Source organism: Nelumbo lutea, chromosome 3 (assembly GCF_056320005.1).
Source record: "Nelumbo lutea isolate HS-2025 chromosome 3, American lotus-T2T, whole genome shotgun sequence".
NCBI classification, from domain to species: domain Eukaryota; kingdom Viridiplantae; phylum Streptophyta; class Magnoliopsida; order Proteales; family Nelumbonaceae; genus Nelumbo; species Nelumbo lutea.
Genome location: NC_142686.1, coordinates 56,081,679 through 56,094,076, shown reverse-complemented (window position 1 = coordinate 56,094,076; position 12,398 = coordinate 56,081,679). Strand labels below are relative to the sequence as shown.

The 12,398-nt window shown below is 36.0% G+C and overlaps 1 protein-coding gene across 3 annotated transcripts in view; it reads right to left on the bottom strand.

Annotated features, from left to right (window-relative positions):
* Window positions 1–12,398, bottom strand: part of LOC148865099 (pre-mRNA-processing factor 39-1-like) — a 58,923-nt gene that overhangs the window by 23,690 nt on the left and 22,835 nt on the right. For all 3 annotated transcript variants that reach the window (XM_088977421.1, XM_088977422.1, XM_088977423.1), the window contains 8 exons: window positions 7,505–7,868; window positions 6,861–7,004; window positions 5,209–5,361; window positions 5,007–5,123; window positions 4,694–4,774; window positions 4,434–4,583; window positions 1,336–1,629; window positions 564–677 (listed from right to left, as the gene is read on the bottom strand). In XM_088977421.1, the coding sequence (XP_088833547.1) occupies window positions 564–677; window positions 1,336–1,629; window positions 4,434–4,583; window positions 4,694–4,774; window positions 5,007–5,123; window positions 5,209–5,361; window positions 6,861–7,004; window positions 7,505–7,868 (1,417 nt within the window). The remainder of the gene's footprint in view (window positions 1–563; window positions 678–1,335; window positions 1,630–4,433; window positions 4,584–4,693; window positions 4,775–5,006; window positions 5,124–5,208; window positions 5,362–6,860; window positions 7,005–7,504; window positions 7,869–12,398) is intronic.

Genomic DNA, 12,398 nt, shown 5'->3' with positions numbered 1-12,398 from the left:
AGCACAAAGCCATCTATTTATTCTATGAGCTAGAGGCATGAAACAAGTCTTATGCAATGGCCTAGGCATTGCTTAGGCTACATCCCGACTTCACTAAGATTTAAAAAAAAAAAAAAAACTCAAGAAAGGAAATTTTAATGCATTCCAGCAGGGAGTTTTAGAAAATTAAAAAAAAACAAAACAAAACGATTTGTAAAGAAATGACTATCCCATCTTTTAATAGCAAAGGGTGCTCTTTAGCAAAAATAGGTAATCTTTAACAGAAAGCCATCTATTTATTCTGAGCTAGAGGCATGAAACAAGTCCATGCAATGGCCTAGGCATTGCTTAGGCTACATCCCAACTTCACTAACATTTAAAAAAAAAATTACTCAAGAAAGGAAATTGTAATGCATTCCAGCAGGCAGTCTTAGAAAATTAAAAAAAAAACAAAACAAAACAAAACAAATTGTAAAGAAATGACTATCCCATCCTTTAATAGCAAAGGGTGCTCTTTAGCAAAAAGAGGTAATCTTTAACAGAAACTTCATATTTGAGAGTTCCACATTTATTTAACACAGTACCTGGGCAGGATATGTCTGAGGATAAGTACCATAAGCAGCAGTCTGTGGAGCTGAAGTTGGCGTCTGCTGATGAGCATAGCTACTTACATAACCACCATAGCCAGCATACCCAGCCTGAAATTATAAAGATACACGTGGCATAATGTTTGATGGACACAGAATAAACTACAACATAACAAAATGAGAAGCTACCATCATAAATAGAGCTGTTTTTTAAAATGAGTGGAAATGGAACTGAGTCCATTTTCCAGCCCAATTGTATATAATTAAAAGTTGTAGCTGTCCCCACTCAGAACTCCAAAAAACCATGCCTCTACCCAAAAAGAGCAGAACTCAGAAAATTAACACACACACACACACTTACTTCTGTTTCCTATCAAGAAAAAAAAAAAACTCTCAATATTGGAATATTGTAGTGGAGAGAGACTCTAAAGTGGTTGTGAACTGGTTGAAAAACAACTAAGGAACATGGTCATTCAGATATATTTTAAGAGAAGTTAGAAAGTTGGCTGAAGAGTTGGTGATTACATTTCAATGGGTGCCTAGGTGTGCAAATAGTATGGCAGATGCACTAGCTAGGCAAGGGGCATATGGAGTCCAAATGTTTTAGGGGAAGGTTCCAAAGGAGCCAATTGTATAATCCCCCATGAATGCTTGGGATAAGTATTATCCCTTGATGCTCTAACTGTGTACATATTGTTTATATTAATCAATAAAATTTGACTTGTTATTAATAAAAAATGCATCTGAGATCATATTGAAGGATAACTACCTGTTGACCATAGCTGGAGTTCCACTGCTGCCCCTGTGCCTGTGGCCAAGCTTGAGGTTGTAACCCATATCCAGCAGTCCACTGGTTCTGAGTGCTTGGATATGCACCCATCAACGATTGTGCTGATAAGGGAGAATTTGTGTAAGACTTGTTCAGCTTTACCTTGTCCGAAGATAGAAAATCCTCAGCATGTCGTTTTCGCAATTCTGAAGTGTTTCTATGGCGTAAAAATAGCTTGGCATGCCGATCGTCAGCCTTCTTGATCAAGGATGCATTTCCAAAGAGATCCAAAAACTGCAAAACGGGTAGGAAGCTGGATTTATTTCCAACAAAGGGAAAGAGTAATGATATTCCCATAATCACAAGACAACTCCAATAGAATAGCTTTCTTTCAAATTTTTAACTCGCTTACAATTTAGGAACAAAAACCACTACAGGTAACTCATAACAATAGTTGCAGTAAGAACATTTTGGTAATTTCTAACGACTACCAAGCAACCAGGCCCATGAGATGACCTTTTATTTTGAAAAAGGTATTGTACTAGATGTCAACACCATGACACCCATGTGCATAAAGATTTTATACAACTATCTCCAGGGCAGTATGACCAAAAAGTCTATTGACAAAAAAAAGGTATGATTGTGCCCTCTACTAATTAAACATTTTGCTGAGAGCCAGTCCCCAATCAAACCAAAAGACAAGTTAATGACAGTTTCTTGCAAACTCTTTTTCTGATCAAAAGTTTGAGAGTTCCTTTCAGACCATATCACCCAAAAAATTGCTAGTGGGATCACAGCCCAGGTTGCTCTGCCAGTCTTGCTGATGGATAGCATTCAGATAATGAGTCTAAAGCCTGTTAGCAGCAAGTACACTCTCAAATTTGTAATTAAGCTCCATAATTTCACTTGTATCAAACTTCCATCACAATACTCCAACCAAGGACAGATAAAACTTGACTCAGGTTTAATCCCAACTATTTGGGATCAGCTACAAGAATCCTATCCCGCCATTGTACTCTCTCAAGAGCATTAACTCCAACAAAGTACAGATAAAACCTGTATTAAAAATTTGGACAAAGAAAAAAATAAAACCTTCTACCACAAAAATGCATTTGGAACATCCTTGCAAAATGTTCACACTTCATAACACGAAAAACTTAATACTTAACATGATTTTCGTTCAGACCATAAGAAACAAATCATGCAATAAAAAAAATCATGCAAATCAAACCGAATGACTTGTTGCTTTGTCTTCTAGTTGACAAAGTTCCAGCAGCTAGGTAAAACAATCAACCCAACAAACCATTCAGTGATTAGAAAGCTCACACCTACTTAATAACTTTTTTTTTATAAATGACCTACTTAATAACTTATTCTCTGAAATACAAAGCAATAGCAATAGTTGTTAGGGCGACGCCTAGACGGGCGCCTAGGCGACAAGCAGTGCTTTAAAAGCGCAAGGGCCAATTTGCGCCTGAGGCACAAGGCGCAAGACGAGGCGCATGCCTTTTTAAGCAAGGCACAAAATTACAAAAAAAAAAAAAGCTAAAAAATAAAAAAGTCAGAAAATTCAAAAAAATAAAAAAAAACATTAAACATAACGTTAATAAAAAATATAAACTTAAATTTTAAAATAAATTTTTAAATACCTATTATCTAAAATTGAAATACATAAACATAACATGTAAAGTGCAATTATCAAAAAAAAAAAACATAACATGTAAAGTGTATTCAAATGAAAACTTAAAATAAAAGCAAACATATAAAGCATTTTCAAGCATGTAAAACCCACAATCTCTTTTTTTCTTAATTGCATTGCTTCAAGTAGCTAATGTGATGTAAAACATATTGCATTCTTGATTCTGAGTCACCTTTGTACCATGCCCCTCGAGGCAAGCCCGAATAAGGCTATGTTAGAGTCTAAGTTTCTTATTTTTTTATGAATGCCTGAAATTCTTATCTCACATAAAAATAATGATTTTATAACCTTAAGTGCCTTTTAAGAAGATATTTTATTGCAATGAATGAATGAACAACATTAGCAAATTGGGGGTTCTCGGAGCTTCAGTGAGCGAGCGAAGCAAGCGAATTTCAGACCCTAACATAGACTTGTTCTGGCTTGCCTTGAGAGGCATGGTCAAGGGTCCAGGGGTGGAGCCCCCGGCCTAGCCGTTAAAATCAGAAAAAGCAAAAAGCGCAAAATTTTGAAAAGGCACACACCTAGGCTGAGGCTGAGGCTGAGGCTGAGGCGCATCAAACGCACACCTAGGTGCACTAGGCATGCGCCTTTTGAAAGGAGTGCACCTAGGACCTACGCGAGGCGCATACCCCAAAATGAACCTCGCTTGTGCGCCTTAGGCACACCTTTTAAATCATTAGCAACAAGGTGCCTTTTGAAGCTCGCCTCGCCTAATCGCCAAGCAGTTTTTTACTTTCTATTATAAAATACTTTTTTGTTCTTTACTTTTTGATATTATAATTATAAAATAGACATTATTAAACTAAAATAATCATTTTGTGTGTTTATATACTAAATTCTTTTTATTATTTTCTTATTTGTTAGGGTTTAATCAACTCGTATTTTCTTTTTATTATTTTCTTTATGTTTTGAGATTACTACTACTACTACTACTACTACTACCACCACCAACAACAACATTTTTTCTTCTCTTCTTTTCCTATAACAAAAATAAGGGTTCAGCCCCTATTTTTTGAATTTTGTTTTCCTTCTTTTTCTTCTCATGAATATGTTGATTTTCTATACTTTAATATGAACTTTATATTTTTCTTATGAATAATTATTAAGGAAATATAGTTATGGTACCTAGCGAACTACCCTAGGATCTATGCTTTTTACATAAAAAATTCCATTGCCTAGGCAACTAGGTGCCCCCTGTCGCCTAGCCTCCTCGCCTTGGCGCCTTGAAAACTATGGCAACAACTTATTCAGTTCAGTCACTTCAGCCGTAATCAATGTGGCCCCTTGGTCACAAATCAAAACACATGCAAATTATAAAACAGTAGCTAACAGTTCAAAAATAAAAGCTAAGTTACTTCTTGGTTATCCCAAAAAATTTTCAAAAGAAAAAGGATATTACCTCCAAGTATATGCTTGATATCTCTTCTCTATCAGCAGTACTCATTACACTGGAATTATCAGGGCTGGGCACAATATATTTCTCAACTAATGAATCCAAATGATCAATATTCTTGGGGACTGACTGTATTGCCTCTAGATGAATTAATGCCTGCATGTCTCAGAGAAGAGTATACCATGGTAAACTACAAACGTGATTGACTTTAGTAATATCAACAACACATGAAACAGAATTGCACAAAAACAATGAAGAGTTTAAACCTCCAAAAGCGGTTTTGACAGTTGTACATGCTCAAGGGCTTCAACTAGAATTTCCTTTGCTTTTTCAGCATTCCCAGCAACCTAAAATTGAACTTGCATTAGAGAATATTCAACATATACTGAGCAATTCAAACCATAATAGAATGCACTATGCTTTCAATATTCAGCGAAATAAAAATCTCATGTCAATGAACCTCAAATAAAAAATGCTATAACTAATTCTTCTAAAATGCTAATCCAACAGCTCTAGATCCCATGGATGAAAGAGAAAAAAAGCTACATACTTCATATGGACAAATGCTGCCACACCTACCAAGTATGAAAACCGTGAATACTGAACAAACAGCATTGGCAATGTTTGAGATTGCTCCTTTCCCTTTTCAGTGGCAATGGCTTGTTCATATAGTGATAATGCATCTTGTAAATTTCCCTGCAAGATCAAATAGAAAGACTAGATAACTAGCCATAATAACATAATAAAGATTGGGACCTATAACAGGTTTGAATTGTCTTACAAGTCGGTGTTCCATATTTGCATGCTTAATAACAGCTTCCAGGAGACCAGGTGAAATTCCAGAGTGCACTAGTTGATATGCAGCACGGGCTCCTGGAATATCACCATTCTGCTCTTTAAATCTAGCAACAAAAAGGTGTATCTCTGGTTGCCTCTGTCAAGGACATCAACAACATTTCACACAGTAAAAAAAAAAGTGGTGGGAAGTAAAACACAAAGGAACCAATCCCACACCAAAACTTATCAGACTAGGGAAACAAAATCATCAGCAATACCTCAACTTAACTAAATATTTCAAGTGGCCTTGTTCCTGAACCTACAATGCACAAATAGAGATGTGCACAGACATGTATACAGGAAACAGGGATACAACTCTCCATTTCCTAAAATCCTCAACACTCAATATGGATATGGGTATGGGTATCCCATGTAATATGTTTATATCATGCAGCTATGTTGGCTTTTGAAGCTAGATGTCATTTGTCATTTTTTTTCAAGACTTATGCCCTTTAATTAAATTTTTTAAAGTAAAAATAAAACTTCATTAAAAGGAAAAAATGATATAACCTAGACAGGTGTTGAGGCAACACCTCCAGACAAACTAAGTATTACAGTTCAATATAAATTATCCAAATTACAAATTTGAAACCCCAAACTTCCCCAAGGTTATTCCGAAGGTCCTAACATATCAGAGCTTTTTTAAAGTATGATTTGTTAAACATATTTTAAAAATGTTAAAGTATGTCTGGAAATATCCATGCAGTATCCGGTAATCATATCCAACACCAGTATGCTAGCCCTGTAGGCCCTGTACAGGTGCCAAGTATCATACTCCTAAATAGCACTTCTATATGACCTGAATGGTAGCGGAATCAGTTTATGCTGACTAACAATTGAAATACAAAAAACTATGGCTTTGCCTGTAGTACTTTTTTTTTTTTTATCAATTTGCCTGTAGTACTTCTTTGCAGTCATCTTTTTTATCAGCAATGTAGATTTTATTGAAAAAATAGAATATGGTGCTTATGTACACGGTGTTCATAATTCTGTAAGAAATAAATTACAGAAAGCAACACTAGCAACTATTCACAAGGCCCTATTCCATTAAGAACCCTATACATATAACAGTATTAACACAATGGACATTCTCCTCAACACAGCTGTTATCTACCCACCCCTTCATGAACCAAGGAATCCGCCAAATTATTGGCAGATCTTGGAACCCAGAGAATTAAGATTAAGTTTAAATTTTTTTATCGCAATTTTAATTGGGAAGTAAGCAATTCTACTCTGGGAAGTTTTCTCTACAGTAAAACTGGTACATGATATATTTTATTTACAGGATCGACCTTTCTATCTTAGACTTGGATGCATAATGTTTTTATCTTAGATTTTGTTGACTGATGACCATAATAAAACACCATCTGCTTTTTTATCTAGATTTTTCTTAATACTTTTTTGTCCTCCATCTGCATTGATACCATGGTATTTTCAAGGTCTGGTACATCATAGTTTATGGCACATTAAATTCCATAGACTTTGGGCATGTATAGCATGCAATTCATGAATGTTTGACGATTCTTATCTTTGTCTTATGCGTCTTGCTGTTTGATACTTCAGCAACAATTTGACATTGCAGAAAAGCACCCATACCTTGACAAAGACTTGTGTTGCACGAGCTAGTGCATTATTAGCAAGATCCACAGTTCCACTGGCTTCCATGCACAAAACATACCGTATCCAATATTCGGAATAATTAGCACAGGCAATTAAGCATCTTTCATAAAGCTTGACAACCTGAAATGGTATTCATGACATCAAAACTCTTGATTCAAAGGTTGCATGAATTAAATGAATGGAACAGAGCAATGAAGAGAAATGCATAAAGGGATACTCCGATGGCTGAACATGGAGGCCCCTCGAATACGAAAGGAGGGACCCTCCTTGCCTGACAGATAGATGGTTAGGCAGAAAACAAGATACCTGCATGTATAACACTAGAATTTTAAAAGAATAATATTTAGCATACAACACATACCATGAACCTAGAATGTCGACTGACAAATGAGGGTTTGAAGTACTTAGCCTTAAAGAAACCAAATGGTAGGCCCATGCTTTAACCTCAGTTCAAATTCCCGTTTTAAAAGTTGCTTCACCTAACACTTTTGCCAATAAAGTATATAATGCAGCAAATATGACTTAATTGTAAGTCAATAAACAACAAGCTAGACGACTAAAAGCTACAAACCATGAAGAGAGCAAGCACTTTCCATTAGTGCTGAAGTGAACTCACATACCTTGTTAAAGTCATCCTGTTGTTCAATAAAATCCAGGTAGTTATGCCAATTTTCAAGCTCTGCACCATTTAGGGGTCGTACATGAAAGTATGGCCTCCTGATAGCTGTTTCAAAACCAATGATCTTAGAGTCGTACTCTTTAGCTTTCTTATACATCTCTTCCCTAATGGCGATATACTTCTCCATCTCCTCTGCTTCTGATAATCCTGCACTTACAGGTTTAGTAGATTGTTCTACGCCATCAGGATGAACCTCGCTGTCAACTCCTTGCCCACTAGCTTCCATATTTGTAGCAGCCATGGCAGCAGCTTCCTCAGCAGTCCTTAATTCAGATAAAGGACGACTTCCAGCCAACTCCTTAAAACTGTAATATTGATGGCACCATAAATATAAAATAATAGAAATATAATATAACATAATATAAATAGAAACCAACACAAACAAACAATCAAAAATAATAATATAATATACATGTACATGTATCTTTTGTGTATATATGCATGTTGCATGCACACATGACTATTTATATGTGAACATATGCACACAAACAGAACAGAATGGCAAAACGGGATTCATGTAGCCAAGTAGCCGACCCCATACAGATGGGACAAGGCTTAGATGATGATGATGACATGCACAAAAACCTTGTTCAAAGGCCCCTAAGGGGCCATTTCATATATAGCTGATGCACCTGACTTTAATGTCTTATTGCCTTGTCTTTCAGTGGGCAAAATAGTTATATACTAAAATAGTTAGGGGTATAATAATCAAAACAGCATGTCATTCAACCATTTAGGATCTCACAAAACAAATCAATAATCCATTCAGTTCAGTTAATTCAGCCATTATCAAACAATCCCTAAGACTTGTATACAAGCTTCAGTTAATCAAGATATCTAATTCTTCGTAATTAAGCAAGATACTACGTAGTTTGTCCCAGGTGCAATGTGTATCTTCTATAGGACAAAAAGGGCTATTGCTTGGTGCAACAGTAAAATCTCTGCCTGACAAGCTTGAGAATGTGAATAATGAGTCTGAGAGTGCCAATTTGTGAAAAACAAAATGCGAAAGGTTACGTCTGTATCCACATAAATTCTGTTTATCCTCAGCGAAGAGCCAAAAAGTAGATCAGTAAGAACTGCAGACTCGAGATAGTTAGAAACCAAAATTTTGATTGTATTCAATCAGTGGGTTAATCCCAAAGAAATCTAGTGGTTTATTTGTTTTAAATAATGCCTTGAATAAAGGCAATGAAAACACTCATACATGGAAGTTGGAACAAAAATGCAAAGAAAGGATAGAGAAAGCATATAGTTGTCACATAATTAATTATATTATGCGTCTAAATAGAGCAAGGGCCAAATCATTTGGAGAGCTTGAGCCATGTTGAGCTGCATGGACAAATAGATAAGCAAGTTTTGTGCACATAGCACTGCAAAAGCAGCTTCTCAAGAACCCCAAGTAGAAATTCCTGATGCACCTAGCTACGAAGACTCATACCCATATTTCAACAGCTCAAACAAGTATGATCTAGGGTGCAAATGAAACAGATTACATCCAATTTAAATTCAGATTTGATCCATTTATTGCTGGATTTGAATATCCATTTGGTCTTCAGTGAATCAGATCAGATCAAGATTCAAATATATATTTCATATTTGATATAATATTTTTTGATGATAAGTATATATAACATTATATATGCTATGTTAATTACTCTAACACCTAAACCCTAATCTCTCTCTTTCATTCTCTTCAGTCCCCTTAACCTTTGCTAAACCTAAACCTAAAGAGATGAACATCTGAGACTCTCTTGCATTCCAAAATGACCATCTAGCATCATTGGCAGTAGTTGGAAGATCTTAGAACAAGGTTTTTTTGTTCCTCAAGCCATAGATTTTATATTAGGGATCTAGGATCTGAGTCAAAATGTTCAGGTTTCACCTTCTTTTTCTTTTTTAATAGAAAAATAATAATTTTTTTTAAATTAAAAATAAAAGGAGAATACAATAGGAAGGTGATAAGGAATCATTCGAATTGGTCAAAAAAAAAAAAAAACAGATAAGGAATCATTCGAGAGAAAGTAACACCATAACAACCCTTCCATTTTGGATTAAACAACCCCCACCCCCATAATTTTCAAGGTGCCAAGGGGGGGCTTTGTTGCCCAGGCGCCTAGGCAATCGATTTTTCACATATCCTAAGGGGGGGTTCGGTAGCAACAATTCCTTAATAATTATCCATAATTTTCATACGAAAAGTATAAACTTCATCCAAAGTATAGAAAATCAATATGTTCATGAGAAGAAAAAAGAAGAAAGAAAAGAAACTTCAAAAAAAAAAAAATAGGGGCTCAACTCCTATTTTTGTTATAGGAAGAAGTTAGCAATGTTTGTGATGATTAAACCCTAACAAATAAGAAAATAATAAAAAAAAATTAGTACACAAATACACAAAATGAATATTTTAGTTCAATAATATCTATTTTATAATTATAATCTAAAAAAAATAAGAATATAAAAACGTTTTATAACATGATATACAAAACTGCTTGGCAATTAGCTGGGGTGAGCCTCCAATGGTGCCTTATCACCTAGGCCTTGATAAATATGCTTGTCCCCAAGTCGCCTAGGTGATGGATTTTTTCAAGTAAAAAACATATATCCTAGGGTAGTTCCCTATGTTCCATAACCATATTTCTTTTTTGGAAAAGGTAATGTAATTTTAATCAGCACAGAGAAACAAAAACAAACTGCAATTCAGACCCAAGAAGGCAGTCTGAACTGCAGCCGGGATTATAATCTCCACCAGGAGCTAGAAGGCAGTCTGTTCCATAACCATATTTCCTTAATAATTATCCAGAATTTCTTTGATATCCTTTGAAGAGCTACACAACGGGGGTAGCCCATCCCCCAACCTAGGTGCAGGCGGGATTCAATTCCACAATTTTCATAAGAAAAGTATAAACTTCATGTTAAAGTATAGAAAATCAACATATTCATGAGAAGAAAAAGAACGAAAAGAAAATTTAAAAAATATAGGGGCTGAACCCCTATTTTTGTTATATGAAAAAAAGAAAAGGTGGAAGAAGAAAGGAAGAAGAAAATGAGTTGATTAGACAAAATTTTAATTTCTTCCTTATTGGTTCAGGTTTTGAAGTCTTTGAGGGTTCGATAATAGCAGTTAGCAATGTTTGTGTTGACTTACTTGATTAAACCCTAACAAATAAGAAAATAATAAAAATAAATTAGCATACAAACACACAAGATGAATATTTTAGTTTAATAATGTCTATTTTATATAATTATAAACTCACAAAAATTAAGAATATAAAAGCATTTTTTTAACACAATATACATAACTGCTTGGCTATTAGGCAATGCGAGCATCCATGGGTGCCTTGTCACCTAAACGCATGCCTAGGTGCTGCCTTCACAACTATGCTCCCCCCCCCCTGAAACAATCTACTTCCAAGCTCAAAAGCTTACTCCTAAACCACCTCCAAAGCTTCATCAATAATGCTTTAATTATCACTAGAAACACTCTCCTTCCTGGTGAACTCCTCCCCACCCAAGAAGAACAAACCCAACATCTTGCCAACTTGGACTTCCCTATCAACCAATTTTTCCAGAGCAGACCTTTCCTCCACTATGTTTTTTTTTTTTTGAAAGACAAAAGGAAATTTTTATTAAAAGAGAAAAAGGAGAAGATCGATTACAAGCAACAGCTAGGCATTAAAGATAACACCCGCCCAAACCACAACAACAAGCATAATTAAAAGCACAATACAAAAGGAACAAAAAGAAGTCATCGAAAACGAGCAATTTTAAAATTCTTCTTCAAGGGAAAGCCGTCCAAAACAAGAGAAGATCGATCTCCTTCCTTGTCTCACTACTTTCCTTTCCAACTGCGATCTTCTTCAGACTGTCTTCCCTCTTGCTTCTTTCAAAAGCTTCGAAACCTTTTCTAGTGAACTCAATCCCCCCCCCAAAAAAAAACAAACAAACAAACCCAAGCTCCTACCCACCCTAACATCCCTATCCACCAAACTTTCAACCTCCGCTTTCCTCCCTTCTCACCCACACTAACTGAGAAATTCACAATTAATCCTTCCTCACTAAATCAATCGCCCCTTTATTCCTTTTCCTCAAGTTCTGACCTTGACTCCAAACCATCCTTAAAATCCAGCGTCCATTGCACCTCAACCCCTGCTGAAACTTGACAATTGGCTCCTCGGATCTCAACATTCTCAGTCTTTTACCTTTTGAAACTCTCTTCTTGTAAACTTTCCTGAATTTGTTAGTAGGGCCAGCACCAACCAATCCATCTTTCAATCTTGAAAAAAAAAAAAAAAACTTTTGAAACTACTAGACTCTCTCACTTTCTTTAGTTTCTCTGAAGTAACATCATCCTTTTCCTTGCTCTCAAAATCTCTTTTTCGGCCTAAATCAGCTCCAAGCCTACCAATTGGGACTTCAAAACTTAAATACTCTTCTCAAACTTCTAACCCACCACTCTCTTCTCTTTTACTCGCTTCCTTAGATTGACAAGTCGCTTCCAACCTCTTGGCTACCCCTTCTTTGAGACTCTCCCCTTCTCTCCTCTCCTTAAGGCTTTCTTCCCCCTTTACATCTTCCTCCTCTCCTTGAACCCAGCCTCCTTTCCTCCCCTATCTCCTTAAAGACTAGCAGCTTCCCATTCAGACGAAACCAACACCCTACTTGAGGCAAATCAGCAAGGATCTCAACCATGAAAGAACCAAAACGAATAGACTTACCTATTATCCGGTTTGACTTTGTCTACTCCTCTGATTTCCCAACACTTTTCTCCTCTAAATCATTACTAGGTCCACTACACACAAGATGGCGAAGCACTTCCTCACCGGCTTGACTCT